The following is a 23,261-nucleotide window of genomic DNA, read 5'->3' on the forward strand; positions in this document are numbered from 1 at the left end:
GAGTTAAAACGACTGAGCCATGAAAGTAACGCGAACCGGACGCGATTTCATGTAGAGAAAATATTTGCAATCTGAATGAACTTTGCTCAAAGTATGTGTTACTTTACAGTTTTGAATATCAAAGGTATCAAGCGTGCATTACGTTTCTTTTCGCTATGTTACTGCGATATAAACGAAACTTATGAGAAATTGAGTCATCCGAGATCTTTTTAACATGAAATTTATTACGGCTTATTTGTTACTAATATTCGTCTTTTTCTTTTTTGTTACAGGTAAAGAAACATCTTTATACTTATCTGTAGCTAGCAAGAAATTTATATGAGCAACATCGAAATGTAAGTACACGTGCCAATACGTTCTCCAAGATTTTTACTCGACATTTTTGCTGTTCAGTCATTCGTGCTTATATCTACAAAAAGAAAAGAAGTATAAATCAAACAGACTATAACGATATTCAATGTCATAAGAATTAAAAATTTTAATTTACGTTTTAAAGTGCTGGTTCAATAATCACAACAGGTTGCACTATCAATCTATGAAACGTCAATTGAAACTTTAATATCGAGACTACGGTATGTCGAGAGCGAGCCATTTAACTCATTTATTGACGCAAAAACGTATTTCAATCATGCGCGACGTTCAACTGCATAAAATTATATTTCCAATGCAACACATGAAGAAAAAGCAAGCAAGACGTCAAAAAAAAATCGACACTTTATTTTGTGCCGAATTTAATTCAATATATAAATAATTCCAGTTTTCTCCTATAGACCGCGCGCACTTGCGGGAAAACTCGTTTATCGCGAATGTCGCGTGCCATGATTGGCAGTCGTGAGCGGCAAAACATCGATACGTACATATGTCGATGGGAGGCAGCGGCAACGACCGACTTCAAGGTAGCTAAACCGCTTATATAAGTTGTTTGGAAATCGTTTATGCTTGCTAAAAACAGAGAGAGAGACAGAGAGTCAGCGGGAGAGAGAGGGGGCGAGGGGGGGGGGGGGAGAATTAAATATGTATTTGCTCTTTATCAGCTTCATTAGCACATATTCGTAACTACATTTAAAGAGTTTTAGCGATTATTTTTGACGTTCGATTACGTAATGATTTGACCTCGAATTTTGGTGCTATTGAAATACCTGGAATAATGGAAGGTTTAACACTAGAAATTCCAAACGGTTATTTCTGTTCCATTTCTACTTTTTAGATTAATACCCTATTTTTCTTATACTTCCTATTTTTTAGATTAGTAATTTATTTCTTATGTAAAAAAGATAAAATTTTTATCAATTATTTAATAGAGGAAATGATTGATAAAAAGTTATAAAACTTCAGAATCCTATCTTTTATACAAGAAATAAGTTATTAATGTAAAAAAATAGAAACGATTAGAAAAACCGCTCGGTACTTTTAGTGTTGAAGGTTTTTATGGATTCATAATTCATTTTAATGAGATGTTTTATATCGATCTTTCACGTTACAAAGATATGTAAATATTTATAGACTGATAATTACGTTGTTCAAGGCTAATCCGCGAGAAAATAACGTGAATTTAATTTATTTGAATGCCTGTATTTTTGATAGAGAATCGGAGTAATTGTCAAATCGATTATTTATGGTTGAGCAGAATGTGATAATTTAAGCGAAGTGAGGATCCTTTAATTGCAATCTAAGTGCTTTGCATCTTCGCGGTGGAATAGACATTCTGCAATCGATTGAAACGTTATATCGTGTTTCTCGTATCAGCGCGATGCTTTGTACACTGCAAGTCGCAGTAAACGTTTCTCGTACAGCTCATACAACTTCTCGATTCGCGCGATTGTATAAATGCCGACATGTTTCGCTTCTTCCCGCTGGTTGAACGCGTGATGTAGCCTGCAGGGATTCGCTTTCAAGATCCGGCCGACTCGCGGTTAACATCGACACGCATACGGATAATTTCTCGAATTTCTCGAAAGAGAAGTTTAGACTAGCGTGATTATCTACAATCATCGAGTTTGGACGATTACCTGCATTACTTTCAGTTTACTGAATACTACTGTACGTTGTATATTCAGCGATTCAACGATCGCAAATCAGCTGTCATGATGTAATTACAGTTGCTACGATATCTCGACCTCTTTACATTCGAAGATTTGTCGGACTTATGAGAAATGAAGACGCTAATAATACAAATATATGGGTCATTTACTTTTTTTTAATTGCGATTACAAAATGATGGATGATAATTCTTCTTTCGTGATATTATAATATTGACATTATTTCCGACCGATAAAAAAATAATTGTTTCGAAAAATTAATGTAGTCATTAATTTTCATTGCGGAAACCTTTATTGAACCTCGTGTATCATTATCCTTACGGTCTATTCGCCGTTAACTTTCGATCGAGAGAACGACGACGATGAAGAGCGGGAGTACCGCGGGAGTACCCAGGTTGGACATTTAAATGCAAATGCACTTTTTACTTATATTTATATGCAAATGAGCTTTTCCTGCGATGAGAGAGAAAGACCCGGGACGCGCCAGCGTTGCCGATGAACAACGTGACGTGCTGGAGAGTCGTCCTCTCCTACGTACTCTGTACGTCAGGAAAAAGCAGTCGGCACGCGATATTGGAAGACAATTAATTAATGCATTGTTCGCGATAAAGCAAAATTCGTCTCGCGCAATTAAATAAATTGCAAATTGGTTTCCAGAAATTTTAGTGATCATTATATATACAATATATGTATGCATATGAGACTGTCGCATTTGTAAAGATTATTTAGATGATCAGATATCCCGCGATATTAAGTTAATTTTTTAATTAAATTAAAATTTATTGATGCGTATAAATTTAATGTAGAAAATAACTGGAACATTTGACAGGGACTATTTTAAATATGAATAGCGCGATGCATGCATGTGACGCTTTATCGAAACGCGATATTCTCCTTTGTAGATTTGTCCCATCGTTTAGATCCTCGGAAAGCTTAAAGGAAAAGTGACTGCATAGGCTTTTGAACGACTATTGCCCTATTATAGATGAATTCACGAGGGCGGCAAGTAGTAACGGGGTGAATTCTTCATACGTCGGGGGAACAATATGCTCTCGAGTTACGGAGAATTTTTCTCCAGGCACATATTGCGACGACCCTTATCGTTTCACGTTAGGGGAATTCCATTTGGCGACATCGTGCTTTTTTCTTCCTTGCGCTATGATATGTTCGAGCTAGCCGATCAAAACTCATACATACAATGGTCGGTTCTTATATCTTACATTCTCTGCGCTATCATTGTCATTTATGAAAAAAAAATATGGGAATTGGACTCTCTACTATGTTCCAAGGATGTAATTTTCATTTGTTTTGACACTAATGGAAATCTTCGAATTGATCGGTTCGATATTAAAATCTAAAAAACATGTCGCACATGTTTAAACTACTTATTCAAATGAATTAGAAATGATAATTGAAAATTAAACTGATATTGTATATTATTCTAATGCATATTGAGTGGATAATTTAGTTAATTAAAGAAAACAGGAATAACATGATATTTTTGAATTAAACATATTAAATTTTGCATCAAGTAGTTTTTTGTTGCGTGAGATCAATATCAGAATTAAATAATTTTTTAAATTATGATTAGAATAAATTAATATGTCCTTTTATGTGCAATTATAAAACAATATAAAAAAATCTATAATTTATTTAAGATGCTTATATATAATTTAATTTTTGTCATTTTATTTCAAACTAAGTATATATTAACTAACTTTGCGAAAATCTAAAAATTAAATTTTTTATTACGTGACAAGTATTAAATGTAATGTCTTTTTATTCATATTTTCGTTATCTCGTTCAATCTGTTTTCCACTGACAGTATACGTAATTTTCTACAATGAATTGCATATTAATGAGATGCACCTATATTATAACGCCTGTTATTTATTATCGCGCGTCACGACATCGAGCGTGTTAATTGAATATTTGGTAAATGGATGTTGCCCCGGCTTTTTAATGATACGTATCGAAATTGCATTTGGGATATTACGATGACATCACGGTTTTCACTAAATCTGATAATCTCTCTACAAGGGATTTTTTCAATTTGAGTGAGAAAAATTCTAAGTATTATAAATAACTGTCAATGCGTGGGTTGACGCGAGAGTCAAACATCTTTGTTTTTATTCTTGCTAAAGGATCTTATCAGCTGCTTTACCGCCGAGAGAATCCTTCGCCAAAGGATCTTCGCTGAGGAGTGGATCTCTGCAATCCAAAAGTTGTCAAGCGCACATCGCAGTTCCTTAATGGAATTTGAATGTCGTTAGCAGGAGTAACCGGGCGTGAGGAAGGGACGTTATCTCCATTACTGGCGATGTCGTAGAATCTCACCCTACGAGTTTATTGGAGCACGAAAATGCGCCAGTTTTGTCGTCGATCGTGTTGTCCTTTGATAGTTTGGGATCGTCGCACGCTTGTTTGTGAGCTTACAAAGACACGGTGTTGTAATTAACATGTCCATTATGCTTCTACATTCTACTACCTACGTCGTCATTTTCGAACGCGTAGGAGGATGTAAGACAATTTTTACATCTCTGTTGCTTAGGAGGGAAATTTCGAATGATTTCTTCGTAATCGTGCAAACTTTTTGCTCTAATTTAAAGTATCCGGTGTTACTATAATTCACAGCGATCTTATAACGACCGTATAAGACTCACAATAGTACTTGAGTAGAATTGCACTATGCGCGGAGAATGCAAGGAAGAATATAAATGGAGAGAATGGAAAAGGCTTCCTGACCGTGAGTAATTTACACGACGGTTTACGATTAACTAATTTTCTATCTCTTTTATGCTTTCAATTGTGCATTGCGCTAACTGCAGCGGAATAATGGAGCACCATGTGCATGAGCATAAGAAATAAACATAGCGAGATCAAAGAAAAGGAAGAGAATCGTTTTTTAAATTGTATTTTAAAAATTGTTGTTATTCATCGTCTTTTTTAAACGATAAGAAATTTCAACATTAATTGCGTACGCATAATTTAGTATGATTATCCTTCGTTCTGCCATTTAAAAATCACGTTATTATAAAATTAATAATAGGACATCGTGTATGCATTATGACAAACGAATATAGCAGGGCGATAAAAGGAAATGAACATCGTGATGAAGCGAAGCAAAAGAAGGTGCAGCCATTTGTCGATGGAATGTTTGAAAATCATCGTTTAAGATCCCAAATAAGAAAATGACAGAGAATGAAGAAACTAAAATGGACATTTTTCGAAGGAGGAGTCGCCAATATGCCGCTGCTGCTGCAGGTTTTCTTTTTTAGCCGATTTCACGGGAGCCGCGCGATAAATTCTTCGGGATAACCTTCGAAATATTTACTCGCGCGATATTATATACGTGAGCAATGTTGCGACACAGACGATGCACCAAGCATGACGTTAAGAGTCAAAGGGTTAATAACTGCGATTACTCTTAATCGCGTCGTCGCGATGACAATGACGTCGACGGGCAGCTGAAAAAAACACGATAGATGGTTGAATATATATCCAAAATGTCGCCGTCACATAATAAACATTCAGCGAGAAAAAGAAATACAGATAAGAGAGGAAACGCGTGTTAAATATAACGCGACAGACTCATCGTTGTTTCGATGAACAAATTGTCATGTTACTCGATATTTGCTCAATCAACAAATTCTTTTCTTCGCGCAGCTTGCATGGGTGGATTTTCGTTAGGATGCGGTCTCGGTTGGAGCGCCCCAAGCGTCGAGATACTGAAGACCGACAGTTACTACATGGACGATTTCTCGACCGACGTGATCGCTTCGGTGTTTCCGGTAGGCGCGGCCCTCGGCACGCTCCTCGTGCCCCTGCTGATCGACAGGATCGGCCGGAAGTGGTCGATGATGGTCTTGATTCCGCCTTTCATCGGTGGCTGGATCTTGCTTATTTGCGCGGGTTCCTTGGTGCTGCTCTTCGTTGTGGGTAGACTCCTGACTGGCGCCTGCGGCGGCATGTTCTGCGTCCTGGTGCCCATGTATTCCGCAGAGATCTCCGAGAAACAGATCAGAGGTACATTATATCTGGCGATTAATTAATCTCCAAACTCTTATAAGTAAGTGACGCTTTTATTTATGACTTTAGTCTGGAAAAGAACCAACATGATTATATAAATGTATTATATCATTTTTATTAATTTCGAAATTCCCTGATATAAGCACATTTTTTTTGAAATATGTTATTTACATAAAAAGAATAGATATTTTTGCACATTTATATAAATACATATTTTTGCGTGAGATAAAAGGAATCTCGAGTACAGATAATTTAACAGTAATAATGATGTGTGCTGTAACATAATAATCGGGATATAATCGTGGATATAATCAGGGTAGAAAATAAGACAGCTTAGAGAGCGAGGTTATTAGTGGCTATCGTCGTTTATCACACGAGCTCATTCTCCTCGCTAATGTCGAGGCGCGCGAAGAGAGGCAAGAAGTAGCAGCTTCATTATGCGATTCTTCCTTTCTCGTAACAGGGACGACGGGTGTCTTCTTCCAGTTGTTGCTCGTGCTTGGTATACTGTATGCGTACTGCACTGGTTTCACACGAAACGTCGTCGCGATATCCAGCCTCTGTTGCATCGCGCCGATCGTGTTTGGCATAACGATGTTCTTTATGCCGGAAAGCCCGTTGTTCTACTTGACCAAAAATAAGGAAGAACAAGCGCGAAAGTCCATGCGATTCTTTCGCGGCGAAGATTTCGATATCGAACCAGAGATGATGGTGTTTAAGGTTAGTTGCACATTGCGAAGCGTCATATAAAAAAAGCTACGTCGGTTACAATCTAAATTGTTTAATTTAACTAGCAAATGAATTTTTGTTTCTATTCATGATTATTTTGCAACTTATATTAATTCGTATAAAATATATTAATTGTTAATTTTTAATTTGTAAGAATATCTCTTACTCATTTTTTAACGCGTAATAGTGGGGTACTAATTGATGTTTTCGAGATGTAAATAGGAACAAGTGGAAAGGAGCAAGCGCCAAAGATTAAGTTTTGCGGCTTTCACAAGCACGCCTGTGATGAAGACATTGGCCGTGGCCTACGGTTTGATGTTTGCCCAGCAATTCAGCGGCATTAACGCCATGATATTCTACGGTTTGACGATCCTCGAGTCGACGGGCGTTGGCATGGATGCGCTGGTCGAACTTGTCATTTTTGGCATCGTCCAGGTGATAGCTTGTGTGGCGGCGGCGCTCTTGATTGACCAGGTTAATTTGAACAGATTACTATGATATCGAATCGTGTGCCACAGATTACGCGATCTATAATTTATCTATTAGCCGGCTGGCATTACGGCTACGATCGAAACGTTCGTAGCTGGGACGTAAATTACTCATGGTGATTTCCGAGGCGGTAATGTGTATTTGCCTAGCGGCCCTGGCGGGTTTCTTTATCGTGAAGGACTATTATCCGGACCGAGTAGATCAAATGGATTGGCTGCCCCTCACGTCCGTGTGCGTCTACATACTTGCCTTCTGCTTCGGAGCTGGTTAGTGATAATGATATGTGACGAGTGGACTGGCTCAGACTGGTTTCTACAAATGGAGTTACTAGAAAATCGTGAAAATGCACATATTACATCTTGTATTTTTTAGAGAAATACTGAAGGCTATTACACATATTTTTCGCGCGTACATTTCTTGAAATTAATTTCCTTTTTTTCTCCGTGAAAAAAAGAGAAAATCTTTAATAGATTTGTTTTCCCTCGTTTATAAGCGAAATTGCTTTCTTACGGTTTTAAATAGCAATCGCATTAAATGTGGGAGTGTTAACGAGAAAACTTTACCGAGTCGATTTAATTTATGCTAGGTCCAATTCCCTGGGCTTACATGGGCGAGATTTTCCCTACGCGTTTGAAGGGCGCAGCGTCATCCAGCGCAGCTTTCTTCAATTGGATGCTGGCCTTTATAGTAACGATATCTTTTCCAAGCGCAGTTGACTCGCTTGGCAGTGCCGCAGTGCTTTTTTTCTTCGCCCTAATATGTTTGCTGAGCGTTTTCTTCGTGATCTTCTGCATGGTCGAGACCAAAGGCAAAACTTTTACGGAAATTCAACAAGAATATGGAACGCTTTTGCCCGACCTTAATGATGGGCCTATAGAGTAAAGAATTTCTCCGAAATGAAGTAATACGAAAAGCAATAATTTTTCTTTCACGAAACAGAAGATTTTTTTACATTAAAAAAGAATAAGAATGAAATGACTGGCGAAATTGATTATGTTTAGTTCGTTACACAATTTGATTGCACATTTGCATTTATTCTATTAATTATTATTAATGCCAAAATTATCTTTAATGTTATGAAAATTATAGATTTCAGAATAAAGATGTGATAAATATAAACAAGCAGTGTCTTGCATTTTTATGTATTACTTCACACTAATAATATTTATTATAGATTGCAAAATATTATATATATCCATAGAAATACGTTTTAATGACGCTTTAAAATTACTTATAAATATAAATATGTTTTCTATTTACATTTATATTTGAAAGAAACATCAAAGTTTTATTAAAAAGGTTTATTAAGAATTATGTGTAATTACACAATCGACATGTAATTTCATCGAACGGTAATTTGGCCAAGCCGTTTTTTGCTTAAATAACTCTGTCGAGAACGTGGGTGTATAATGTCGACTAAAATATAATTCTCAGATAAAAGTAAATTCCTGACGGGAAGTGGGACGCGCGATAAAAGCGTCGAACGAGACCGCCAATGCACGCGCGGAGGATGTGTCGGCTAAACTTGAACCGCGATATTATATATGCAGCGCTACGTGCAACGATACGCATCGTGAGCAGTCATTGCACGCGTATGGCCTTGGCCGAATCGTCTGGAATTTCGTAACAATGGTCGCGCCGCTTCTCTGTTATTTTATTTAATTGAAAAATCCAATTTTTTATTTTATGTCATTCGCGGATTATTGTTTGTCCCGATATATTTACATGGGAAATTAATATAAAAGCAGACAATATTGAATGATAATCAAATCGGATATTATATAATTATTTTAACGAAATTACCGTCGACTTTACAAAATGATGTTTACTTGCCGTTAAAACGAGCATGAGATTTAGAGAGTCATCAATCTTTCACAATACGTTAAAAATAAAAGCATTTGAACATTATTGTTTTTTTTATACGTAATATAATTATATTTTGAAGATTGATTGTAATTACGATTTTTTTCGCTATATTTTTTTTTTTTTTTTTTTTTTTTTTTTCCTCTTTAAACGTGCGAGGCTCCCTCCGACGTCAACGATGATGATGACGACTCCGGCGTGCCCATTTGTCATGCAGCTGCCATCGTTCGGTAGACGATAGCTCGCTTTCATCGATTATGCATTCGAATTTATATTTATGAAGCGTCGTGCCAGAGCGTCGTGCGCAGAGTGTCGCCGCACTAATAATGAATGCTGCCATACAAACCTCTTGAGTGTCGGGCGCAGCAACTCCGTGTTACATTCCTGTTGGCAAGCATCCGGGGGGATCGTTTACTCGAAATTTTCTGTATTATGCGGTTGCACGTTTCGTAGATTTTTCGTGGACGACAGAATGGATCCCCACCCTCTGATCGGAATATCTAAATTCACGCAAAGTGCGCAGTTTTTATCGCATTATTTCTTCCATCTTATGTCTAGTCTCGCGCGTCTTCTGCTTTATAATGATTTCGGAGATTTAGCAGGGCTAACCCTCGTAATCAAGATTAACGCAAATGCTAGTTACTATCTTTTACATCTCAATAGGGAATTAAAGTGATCTTGTAGTGTTTATCCCTAAACGGGATAATCCTTGCTATGAGATTATAAACGCGATTTCTCAAGATTCCCGCGACACTCCCGATGAGACGACGCCTCGTCTGCTATCAGTTTGATCAATGTACAATGTTTTCGTGGCGTATATTCGTGTTTTCGCACGGGGAAGGTGACGAAGGCGAGCATCGAGCCCCAACATATGCGGCATCGTGTGCGGGACGCGGTTCGGTCGTTTCGTCACCGATTAAATTTCGCCCATAAAACCGAAACTGTGCATGGTGTATATGTGTGCGTTTGTATGTGAGAAGGATGATAGGGCGCGGTAAAGAAAGGAGGACGGTAGGGTATGCGCGGGGCAGACGGGCAGACGCCAGACAAGTTTTTCGCGAGAGCAGGCGCGGTTCTTTATTCGTGAGAAGAAGTCGAACTCTTTCTTCTCGTGACATGCCTGCCGATAAACCCACGGGAGAAATAATCCCGAAGAAAATCACGAATGTTAGTGCGATCGAGAACCGTGACGCTCGATCTTCGACACATTTCTCCGATCGATCTTTTAATTATCGAATGTATTGTTATATCATTGTGGTATCAAATCGAGCTCTTTCCATTCGTTCTTCACACGCATTAAATTTATCGAGTACAATAGCTGCGGTTATCATTCTCGGCAAATTATCTGCGAGAAACGGAACGACGTAAAGGCAACGTAATTTAAGCACAAAAGTCAATGTCTCAGCTCGTTCTTGATATGTTTGGGAAGCATAGCGATTTTGGATAAGCATTGCGCCTTCATTTTTAATCGATAATATTCCTACCTGATATCTCTATCATCAAGTCAATGCAGTGTTGCATAATTTGTATGCTCTCGCAATATTTACATTTTCAAATGGCAAATATATTTAAATGGCATGTGGATAATATTATAGAATAAAATCATTTAATTGCTGTCTGGAAAGCGGATAAATATCAACGTAAGTACCTCGCTCACAGCGGGATCACTCGTATCTCGGAGTAAATCCGTGTCGACAATTAAGGAATAAGTAAAATCGCGAATCCTCCACGTCGCGTTAAGTTTTCTTTCCGTGCCAAGAAGAAGAAAGCTATACGACGTCGTCGAGAGCGGCTTTAACAAGCAATAAGCGATATCGAGACATCGCAGTTTCCATCTGATCCCGGTGCTTGAACCCCGCGGCATTTTCCGCCGAGAAGTTGTCGTAGACGGAAAATAAATAAATAGAAAGCACCGCCGGCGCGTTTCACGTAGTGGCCCCGGCCGTCTCGTAGGAAATTGCCAGCAGCCGGAAACACATCGGCTACGTGTTCGTCACATACATCTTGTTCCTCGGGAACACGAAGGAGGATGACTACATTTCGTGGCCTACGGCGCTGATTAGGTTCCTCTCTTGCGCTGAGACAGACGCGTCGCGCTATGATTTTCTCGAATCAGACCAATATTCAGTCCGTCGTGTCTTTTCTTGCTTGATCGAAAGCAACTGCTCTTTCTCTTTTTCTCTCCCTCTTTGTCTCGCTCGCTTGTTACGTCTCCTATAAATATCATTAATGGAATGTAGCTTTTCATCGAGAAGCCAGTCGTTGCGTCGAACCGGCTCTTTTTCGGTTCTTGTTTATGAAAACACGTATTCGGCTCCGGAATAAACTGCCTCATGTAATCTTCTTTTTGATATTGCATACTACTATACTAGCTTGTTATTTGTCGATTCATACTATTATTCTTTTGATATTTTTTTTAATCTGAAAAAAATCATTTAATTAAAATTTTTAAAAATACACAGAAATAACACAGTTCAAAAAATTTTGTAATCTTTAGTCTTTTTACAAATTCTTGTAAGAATGAGAAATTTGCAAGAAAGAACTTTTATATCGAATATTTCTTATCGGATTATATACTCTATTTCATTATTGAAAGATTTTATGAAAGAAGAAAGAGGGAAAGCAAATTGAAAGACAACAAATTAAATTCCTCAATATTCTCGTTCTTTAATTCTCGTATAACCATTACGTCGATTCTCTTAATAAATTCGCGACTCGCGTTCGAGCTTAATATTCCAGTTTTGTAAATATTTTTCAGAGACACGAACTAATGTATATACTCGTACATTCTCTTCATCTCTCTTCATTTCTCACTTTAATCCTCTCTCTCTCTCTGTCTCTCTCGTCGCATCACGACGAACACGCAATCCGTACTTCAAGGCTCTCGTATGCTCTCGTGCCCCCGCACGCAGATGACTTGGCGGACGGTACACGCTCGCGCAAAACTCGCGTGAGCCCGCACTCTCACATGCGTTCGCGCCCTCCTTCCACGTCGGAAAGATTGCACACTGCACCATCGCACCGTGAGGCCAACGGCCTCTCTCTCCGCGTGGTATCGCCGTGCCGACTTGCCCGCTCGTTCGCTCGTAGCGACAGCTCGCGCGACCCGACGAGAAGCCGAAAAGAGAGTCGCGAGTCTCTCTTTTTCGTCGAGCCTTGAGCGGAGAGCTCGTACTGCGAGCGTGGATTAATATCAGTCGTCTCGTTACATATACGATTGCATTGAAGTGTTACGAATGACGTAAATCTAATGCTTCTAAAGGAATAAGACCTTAGGTTTTTTTAACGATTGAATGCCGCGCGAGATTTTATCGACTTTGCAATAACTTGAATTGCATATTTTCAAGGTGTATACTTTCTGAAAAAAACATGAAAAACCTGAAATTTTCAGGGAATTTTTTCGTTCTTTGAGAAATTTCATATAATTCTAGCAGGACTCGAGTAATTTTAAAAAAATTCTTTTCTTGATAATTTTGTTCTTATATTATAAATTGTAATATATGTATATATATATATATATATATATATATATATATATATATATATATCTGTTTATATAGTTAATGTTTTAACAAAATTCTGAATATGCAATGCATATTCTTTATTTTAATTTCTAGTGGTAAACAATGAAAATGTCATAAAATTTTTTATCTTAACGAAAGCTATTCAATTTTTCAGTTTTTACATTTGTAAATCTAACACTTGAAACTTAAATGACGCTAAGTTTTTTTTTCGTCGTATGAGTGAAAAGCATCAGAAAATGTGTATGATAAAAAATTTACTTTAGAAAATTGCACTAAAAAACCTTTAAAATATTCTCTATCTTTTGAACAAAAATACCTGAAAGATCAGGGAATTTTTTTTACAAAATTTGATTAGACACCCTGTATTATGTATAAAATATTACTACGAAAAAAATGTGTTTGGAATATATAATCGTTATTTCATTATCTAGTTGACTTTTCACATTGACGTTACGTATAATTCTCCCTAATACAGCTGATTGCAGCTGAAACGTCAGTGAGATATGTCAATCATAGAGCGCTGTCAGTCAATATCATTTAACAAGCAAAAGCATTTTACCAGAAACTCTGTTTTTTGTTTTCATCTAAATTTATATAAGTGCGATTTAAACGGAATATTTATTTATCGCGAATGAGAGCATTTCTGCAACGCTTGTAACCGTAATGAGCGCTCATATTGTTCGCGCACTTGTACGTATAATATTTCTGTGGAAACTTTGCTCGCGTTCATCGGCAATGTGGCCGATATCATCGCCCGTCCGGTATATCATCGGCTCCATAAATAAATTGACCGCAGAAATAAGCGCGTATCTCGCCGCTCGCGCTCGATATATTACGCGTGTGCTCTCGTGCGCGCACGTATGCGTTATCGCGTGCAGCTGCTATCGTGTTCCTCTATAACCGCGCGATCGGTCGCGAGAGAGAGGGCGATGTCAATGGAGCTCGCTGTTCGCCTTCTCCATTTTTTTATCGTCGAGCCGATAGAATAAAAAGAAGTCACTTTACGCGAATTCAATGGGCGTTGCATACACTATCACCTATGCATGTGCCTCGTATCTTTTTTGCATTTTTTTTTTCTTTTTTCCGATCGGACCCTCTTCTGCCTTCGGCTCGAGTTCGACGAATCGCAAAGATTTTTTGCACTCGGAAAATATTGTAAAATGAGATGCTGCGATTGACTTGCTGTACACTTTAAATTGAGAAAAATGAGAGAGAGAGAGAGAGAGAGAGAGAGAGAGAGAGAGGAAGCGAAACCTTGAAAAAGAATTATAGAATCTCTACATGAAATCGATAATCGCGTTATTATGTATATCCTTCAGCCACCTACACGTTTCTTTATACGTATAATATATGCGTGAATATAAATATATTCGTATCCTCTCGTCATATTCGTAATTGCGTGCAAACTGTGTCTTGCTTGATACTATGACGAAGCTATATTTATCATTCACATATGCGAGTAATAGCACTTGATGTCGCGATAAAATGCATAATACGAATTGTATTCAGCGTCGTGAATAACTGTAAATCGAAGTAAAGTTTCTTAAGGAGAGAGCATGAATGAAGGGAAGGAAGAGCGTCATCAAATTTGCATCTTCAAAATCTTTTTCTCTTTGAAAGCTACAAGTGTTATACTCTCGACGTGCATGTCATTGCTTCGTCGTCAATGGAGGTCTTTGTTTTCCTGGGGATTCTTCATTTTTTTTCACATTCTTTTCCCCACTTTGGATATTGTGAGTAGTAATATCCTGTTAAAAGCCGTTTCGTTAAAAAATAAAATTTATTCAGATTATATCGCGACTCTCGTCATATTAAATGTAGAATTCATGAGGCGTATATTTTTTCATACTACGATGCAGCTCATCTCATTTATCTCGTATTTCTTATAAAAAATATACATTTGATCAATTGGTGCAACAGCTTGTTGGATTCAAGTAACGCAATTTATGTTAGCAGTGACAAATATATCTAGAATGATTAATATTAATCAAACGACGACAGTGAAATGCGTGCATACTCGCTTTGCATCGTGCACGATCACGATGATGGATTTTAATATTTCAACGAGGGTGCTTACTGCGCCATTTATCAAGGCAATCAACCTAGTGGAATCATGTGTATATATATATATATATATATATATATATATATATATATATATATATATATATATATGGAGTACAGAATATGCTTGAGTTACATATATAGTGATTTTTCATCTGTAGACTTCAGATGTAAGTTTTTACGAAATTAATATATATATATATTTGTAGTTAACACTCTCTTTATTAAAATCTTTTATCAGAAAGAAAGACAGAGAGTGAGAAGAATGATATACAGTTTTTAAAATATTAAAGTCAACGCGATCTCTTAAAAAATATTATATAAATATTCCTAAGAAAAGCTCCGTGAAATTTGCATATATAATTTCTAGTTTCCACGCTGCATTGGTAAACACATTGATAGATGGAATGGCGGGACAAAACATGCTCGTTTGGCACGCGAATTTGTTTTCGTTCTGAACGAATGGCAGCATATTTCTTTGTGTATGACCCAATTACAATTGTAGTGTATGTGTGCATCTGCTTAATAAGGGCAGCCTCTGTGTACCGTTGTCGATACGATTGTGATTCGCGCCATCCGGTAAAACGAGCTCTCTCTTTCTGTTTCTTCTCTCTTTTTTTTTCCTCTCTGATTCCCTTTACGAGAACGACGAGGATGACGACGACGACGATCGGGTTCAACTCGCCTGATTTCGATCGCGACGTAAACCGGTCTTGTCCGCGCGTCGTTCGAGTGATCTGGAACTTTCCGATCCCTGAGGTAGTAAAATGTATCAGGATAGATTTTTTGCTCAAGAAAATTGATTGCCGCACGAAACGGATATAGAATATATTCGCGTGCAGTGTTGGGGTACAATTTGTGAGACTCGCCGCGCGTTCAAATTCAATCCCTCGACTGTTCTTTATTCGAGAAAAGAGCTATCGGACAAAAAATATATGTATATGACGTACAATTATTTTTTTGTCGTAATAATAAAAAGCAATATAAAGGAGCGCGTAGTCGGTGCAAGCGTTTTATATGCAAATTATGTATTGTTTACATACTAAACGTTTTGAAAATGTTTACGCGAATTCTATTTGCATAAAATAACGTTATTCTCATAGTTCACGCTGATGTTCAATACGCAATAGCACGATATTTAGCATGACGTTTTATTACGTTGTTAAATTTTCTTCGATTTACTTTCTGATGCTCTTCCGGTAGTTGATGGTGCAGCGACGACAATCGAGCGGTAAGAACGGTAAAAGGAAGAGACTCTCGGACAGGAAACACATCGCGAGGCAACGGTAGGGGCAATTGCATCGCGCACCATTAAATGCACTTTATTCTCTCCGTACATCTCGGCATATCTCAATTATTTCTCTATTACCATTACACCATTATTCTCGGTGTATTGCCAACGAATTGCGACAAGCTATTTCATCGCCCGATCGCAAGATGATGGTAATCAAAGCCGACTGCTCGCACCATGATTAATGATGATCTGTCGATTAAGATTAACCCTGACGTATATTAGATTAATGCGTTAGTATGATTACGACATATTATATTTTCCAAATTAGCGGCTAAAATTTCCGTGTCTCGCAATGTCCGTTTCCTGCTCGTCGGATAAAATATTCTCGCAGATGTCGGGTCGCTTTTAATTACGCGCTCGGGACAAGGGACGACGAAGCGTAGACGAAGGGGAGGAGGGGGGAGGGGACGAGGTTTGCACGCAGGATGTTGAAGTACGGTGAAGGGCGAGGAAAAAAATACGCGCCCATAAAACATTCGTGCAATAAAACTGCCTGCAACAACAGGCCTGCATATTTTAAGAAATTAATTTGTCGAAGGACAAATTGCCTCGTTTCTCGAGACGCGGGAGAGAACGAGCTCTCGGCAAGTTTAACCTTCTCGCCTCTCTTCCCGATATCTTCTTTTTTTATTCTCTCCTTTGCTGATTTTTCCCCGAGAAGGGTGTTAGCTGCGAGTCCCGCGCGAAAAAAAAAAAAAAAGAAACAAAGGGAAAAGTGCGCGATTCTTGCTCGTGTCTTGAGAAGGGCCGGTGCTCTGGAAAGTCTGTTGTGGCTAATTTACGCGATCATAAATCTTTTCGTAAACGTGGTGTAACTCAAGTCTCGTTGAAATTTGGACTACGGAAAAATAATAACCAAGTACAATTTGGGAGGACAAGTTGAGTCGTTGCGAACGAAACAAATGTCTGGAATGAAGAGAGCGAGATGTTTTCCCATTTGTCTCTCTTCAAGTTTATCAACTTTTTTTTATTTACATTTATTTTGACCATTTTATATCGAGTAGCTACTTTCATTAAAAAAGATCGATAAAAATTATCGTTACCTTATTTATTTAGGATGAAATAATTTAAGAAAATCGCGACATTGCACCTAATGGTACAGCACTGTATTGGCAATTATCTTGCGATATTGGGATTGATTTATTGCCGTTCGTACAATCCGAATGACGGACGTCTCGTCGCAACGAAGGAAGACAGGAAAAGAGGGGAACGATGTTCTCTCGTCGCGATCGACGGCCCCCTTTTCTCGACGCGTGTACATAATCTCGCATCCAGTCAGCACAGCTCGTGGAAAGAAACGGAGAACGCATTATTTATGCCTCTCTGCTTTTATGGCTGTTGGAGACATACATCTCGCGCTATATACCGAGGTGCCTCCGTCTCGTTTTCTCTCCGTTTCTGAACTTAGCAGTTTCCTCGCCTTTATGTTGCTTCTATTCCTTCGATAAATTTGCAGTCTCTCGATCGGGAGGGATGCATTTTTCGCTCAGCCGCTCGTTTAATCGCCGTGTATTTTCGCTTCGCTGACGCGTCTCGAAAAATTCAAACGTTTCACGTGGAAAGTCTCGCGAAAAATATGTAACAAACACGCGCTTTCTTTTCTGTTTGTTAATTCACACTTGGCAGTCGAGTAACAAATTATAATTTAAAGTTGATTACATAAGAGAAACATCTCGATTCAATTGGATAAATTTATTATTTATTAACGTATCTCTGAGAGTATTATTAAAATAAAATTATGTAGAAAGCGTAATAAATTTATATTTTTATTAAAGACCTTAAAATATATTGTATATATATTTAGAAAACTATTTATTTTTAATCAATTTAAAATTTAGATAAAATTTAGATCACGCAACGTAGAGTTTAACATAGGAAAAGTCATAAGAAATTAGTATAAATTATCTCTCACTTTTCTTTTTAATTATTTAAATTTAAACAATCTGTATAATTTATAAAGTATTTTATTTAACTATGAAATATATAAATATGTGCATATATCGTGTAGACGATAGCTAGACAAACCACTTAAATTTAATCTTACAAGTGCAATTCTGATTTGTGAAATTGAATCATGTCGCGCGCAAGTCGTTTGAAACATTATTCAAGCTAATAATTGCGACAACGATAAGACGTGCGAAATATCTGATGATAGGTATATAGAATGGAACTTTGCGCTTCACAAGACATCTTCGTCATAACGTCGACGACACAAGACGAAGAGGGGAAACCCTTCGGCGTCGACATTTTCGTCGTCCCTCTCTCATTCCGCGTTGAAAGGCAGAGAATCAATCTTCGACGCGATCTCTTCGGTTGCTGCGGGCACGAAATACGCTCACGCGTGCTTCACGCACGGGCCTGGCCGTGAGTCGCACCACGCACACGAATCGCTTTATGTGGCACAAGGATGCAGCTCGTCTGGGTCATTATTGTGTCGTGTTCGTCGCGTCCCCCGCCGCGGCACGCATATACATATCGGATCGCTCTTTGGTCCCTCCACGTAATAAATAATAATCTCATCGTTGGTACGAGATTTCAGTGGGCTCGACATACAATGCAATTTTGATTTAAAGTATTATTAGTATAACATTATTGAGTTTACAATGTATTCGGTAGAAAGGCAAATATCACGTTATATGTACTTCCTTATTTTCTTTGACAGTAAAACTGTGTGAATTGATGGTTATTCGAAAGAATTGTTTCGTATTTTAATAAATAGAAAATAACGCTTGACAATAACAATACAAATAACATGAACATTTTGATTACGTAATACTGATGTTAATTAAAATCGTATACATATATATGTAAAGGCGGGTGACACAATTTTGATTAAAAGATATTTAACGATTGCAAGCGTTTTAACATTAGAAGTTATTAGACTGTTTTTCTGACAGTTTTTATTTTTCAGATTAGTAATCTATTTTTTATGTAAAACATAAAATTCTGAAATTTTATAACTTTTTATCAATTGTTTCCTTTATTAAATCATTACATAAGAAATAGGATAATAATAATATAACATAAGAAATAGGGTATTAATTTAAAAAATAGAAATGGTAAAAAATGACTTCTAGTGTTAATCAATTTACTATTAACAAGACAGAACAATTAACGTGATTAGTTTGATTTATCTGTTTATTAAGTTTGTTGTTGAAGAACATGTTTTCAAAGATTGAAAGAACGTTCTTAACTTTTTCAATGAACCTTTTAAAATCACTTCCTTCTGCACGAGCTGTTTCTATTTTGACATCTTGTCTCGATGCATTGAGTGTAGCAGGGTAGCGCGGTGATGAGAGCAGGGAAGAGCATACAATGGCATTCATTGTAGCGATGGGACAAGACAAGACAGCCTTGTGATTGATCGGAAGGCGCGCCGCACGTCATTGGGAGTACGCTACGAGAAAATGAAAGGGAGTTACATACGGAAGAGAAAGAGGATACAGAACTTGTCTCACCGATGTCAATAATCCCGAATGGTTTTTTTGTTAGCGCGCCGGGATGTCGCCGTCGTAGAAAGTATCTTTGTACTTTGACTCCTTTGAGATCTTTATTAATCCGGCGATTCTCTTTCCACGGAAATCAATAAAAGCACGGAGGAATTAAATTTATTTTATTACGTCGATTATTTTTCTATTTTTATCGTTTACGAGGTATCTGATTAGATAATGTGATGCACGGATGCGAAGCACTTGTGTGATAAAATTCATTTGCAAAATTTAAAAAATGTAATGCAATTATAGATTAATCATTGAGATGATAATTGATGTGAAGTACTATTGAAAAAAATTGTCTCCAAAGACAATTATATAATAATAAATTCAATATGAATATAGATATTTCTATCAAATTATATTATTTTGCCTATTTTTTTCTCTAGAAATCCATAACTATTTTGCATTTGATTTTAACAAATGTTTAATAAGAATGGTCGACCTAGAGGACAATGGAAGTTTCTTTGCATTGGTAATTGATCTTCTGCATAATCACGCCCACTTTTGCAATCAGTTCCTCGTATGATACGTAATACCAAAATATTAATGCGGATTTTTATGTTGAGAACGCACAATGACGCGAGAAATCAATGGCACGTATTAATTCAGTTTCTTTTTGCATTACTGCCTCGCCTTCATTATCGGTACCGTTACCGCCGAGACGATTACGCAAGCTGGTTGCAGCAACTTCTGCTTCGCGTGTTTGTTTTCCACGGAGAATAATCGGCTGTCACCTACACAGGTCTGTCGTTAGCTTCATTTCGGATAGCAAGAGGATATAATTGCCTTCTTCTCTCTTCTTTTTTTCCTTTTCCGTCGACTAATTAGCGTCGGCTCCAACTACCTGCCCTGGACATTTTTCACAATTTCTCAATCGAAAAGGGCTCTCTCTCTCTGCTTGCAATTAGCATTTGTCTTTTCTCAGATTTCCTGAGTATTTGCGTTTCTAAAAGCTACAATTTGTGTTTGCGCGATGAAAGTTTCGGAGCCTCTCGAATCAAACAACGACCAGGGGCTGCTTTCGATTTACGATAAGTTCAGTGAGCATTACTTTCCTTTTAAAGTTTTTTTTTTTTTTTTTTTTTTTTTTTTTTTTTTTTAATTAGAGAGTATTCAACTCTTTTGGTATATTTTTTATTTTTTTTTACGTTTGTTTCAATGTCAAATAATCCACGACGAACAATAATTAACTTGCTTCACTGTTACTAAAACTATAAAGCGATTGTGTGCTATATGTTTGACTACACAATTCTTTTATTTTCCATCCTATGGAATTAAATTGATTGTTTCATTTCCGAAGATTTATTTCGTGTATGGGCAGTTGGATGACGAGTCATGTCTGCGTCAATCTAAAAATATCGAACGCGCAAAACCGCGAAAGAGACGCGGATGCAAAAAGAAGACTGGATAGTCTAGACGGACAATAACGATCTCTCCGGGAGGGGGAGGAAGAGAGGAAAAGAAAGTGCACTCGTTAACTCGTGGAAAACGAGCGAGTACCTCCTTGTCTGTAAGCCTCACGAATCGCACGCTCTTCGTTCGACGAGACGAAACGAAAGAGAAGCAATAAATCTTGCAATAACCATGTCGGTCGTTCCCGCCCGCGTTCTTCCACTCTTTCTCTCTCTCGCTCTCTTCTCTCCTATCTTTATCCGAGACGACCATCAACGGCGTCGATGAGAGTTCGGCCAACTAGGCTGAAGCTCGTTCTACCAATCAATCGAGTCAACTACTCGCAACACCCCCGCAATTGCGCGACATGCGCGTTAATTTATTGCGCTACTTTACTCCGACCTTGGGGCTCGCTATCGTAAACGGCGGGCATAAACCTCGCTTTACGTGTCAGTAAAGGGGTCCAATCGCGAAAAGGATCGTCGCTCTTTCTCCCACTTTATATAATAATCCACCTCGTTGACATTATGTGCACATGACACTTTCGCGACTTGTAATTTTCTCGGCATAATTCGCGTGGTAGCGGAGAAAGGTTTTCGATAAGATGTGCGATCGTCCTGCGTTTGCTGAGTGACGGAATACCTACATATTTGCGCAGCTAGGACAACATTTCAACGTTTGACGAAGAGGCAATTTGAACAGAGTACAGAGAAAAAGAGAGAGGAAGACGGACAAGAGACACAAGTGCGTTTCTTGCGATTCTCGATTTTTGACATCCATGCAAAGTATATGAATAACGCGCATTTTGTTTGGATTGCAAATTCTTTGATTAGATTTGAATAGTTATTAACTGAAAGTTTCAAATTTTAAGACTATATATTGTCTATTAAAATATATATATTCTATTAAGTTAGAAAAATAAAATTTACTTCATCTGTTTACAAACTTTTTATATCAATGAAACACATAATTACTTAATTTTTAGATGTTTTTAATTCAAAGACTGATATTATAATATTATTAATTAAGACAACTCTAATTTTCATTTCATTGTTTAGTGCTTATTTTATAAATTCTATACAATACTATTTATTTATCTATACGGATATACGGATCTACTGGACTTTAAGCGATCGTGACTTTAAACACGAGTTTCACTTCTGTTGTGTTTGTTTAAAAAATGCTGTTGCAAGAGATTACCACATTTCCTTTCTTGTCATCTTTAACGTCATAGTCCTGGTTATATTATATTTTGTTTTCGCATATGCGAAAAGTCGCGGTACGTTGCGCTTTGACGCGGTTCGCTGTTTTACGAATCTCGAGAAACTAATTGCACTTCATGTGGAAAAATTTATGGGTAATTTACACCTCGCGTTAAATTATTGCTAAAATGGCGCTATTATCGCCGGAATAAGCCGCTATCTAGGATGCAGGAAAGTAGCTAATGGTTTATCGTCTATCACGATGAGAAAAAAGTGTTTGTTTAATTCCACTATGTATTTTCTTGCGTAATTTGAAAGTTGAAATGTACACTAACATAATTATTTTTAGCTATTAAAAAGCGGGCTTTGGGAACTTTGTTTTTCACGAGATTCGAAAATACTTTAATTGAAAATATCTCTGCGTTACAAAATTATATCTCGTATTGTTTTCGAAAGAACACTTTGATTATTTGATATTGTTTGATAAATTGCATATTAAACACTGAATGTTTTAAACAAATTTAATTAATCTTCTAGAAGCTTTTTTTTTAATCATTGAAAGCTAGATTAAAACTAGAACTCGTTCTAAATATTTTTACAGTAATAATATTCTAAATATATTTGACCAAAAAATTTCAAAGATATTTTATAGTTGCTAACAATTTAAACGTAACAATTGCTCAAAAATGTATTTTTTAATTTAGAAATTTTCAAAACAATTCATCACTGAGATCTAGAATATTTACACGTGTTTAAGAACGCTTTACAACTGTTTCTCGCATATTTGCTATTTTAATTTGCCAATTTGCACGTTCCGTGCATGTGCGAAGCATGCGAGACAATTCAGAACGAAAATTTCACTACCGCACCGGTGGTGGGCTCGGTGAAAATTTAGCTCGGTATTCTCAGTGACGCGTCTATTTTCGTGCGGTTGGCGCTCGGTCAGATCTCCTCTCCTATGCCTTCCTGTGCTTTTATCTCTTTTCATTCTGTTTTCTTGGCGCGATATACGCTTCACACGGCGGAGAAGAGACGCCTGGCTTCCTCGGGAAAGCGGCGTTTTCGTGTGCATCGCGTGTGGTCCTCAACAGTACGTAGCATAGAGAGAAGGAAGAGAAGAAAGAGAAAGAAAGCGAGAGGTG

The 23,261-nt window shown here is 37.5% G+C and overlaps 2 protein-coding genes across 2 annotated transcripts in view; both read left to right on the plus strand.

The window, feature by feature from the left end:
• LOC140665531 (headcase protein-like) overlaps window positions 1–23,261 on the plus strand; it is a 156,876-nt gene that overhangs the window by 68,718 nt on the left and 64,897 nt on the right. The gene's annotated exons all lie outside the window — the stretch shown is intronic.
• LOC140668325 (facilitated trehalose transporter Tret1-2 homolog) lies at window positions 1,015–12,585 on the plus strand. Its single transcript, XM_072897245.1, has 5 exons — window positions 1,015–6,065; window positions 6,532–6,788; window positions 7,020–7,286; window positions 7,381–7,552; window positions 7,873–12,585. Exons 1-5 carry the CDS (start codon window positions 5,645–5,647, stop codon window positions 8,166–8,168), a joined length of 1,413 nt encoding a protein of 470 aa, XP_072753346.1. The 5' UTR covers window positions 1,015–5,644; the 3' UTR covers window positions 8,169–12,585.

The sequence above is a fragment of the Anoplolepis gracilipes genome, chromosome 1 (assembly GCF_047496725.1).
Source record: "Anoplolepis gracilipes chromosome 1, ASM4749672v1, whole genome shotgun sequence".
Classification (NCBI taxonomy): Eukaryota; Metazoa; Arthropoda; class Insecta; order Hymenoptera; family Formicidae; genus Anoplolepis; species Anoplolepis gracilipes.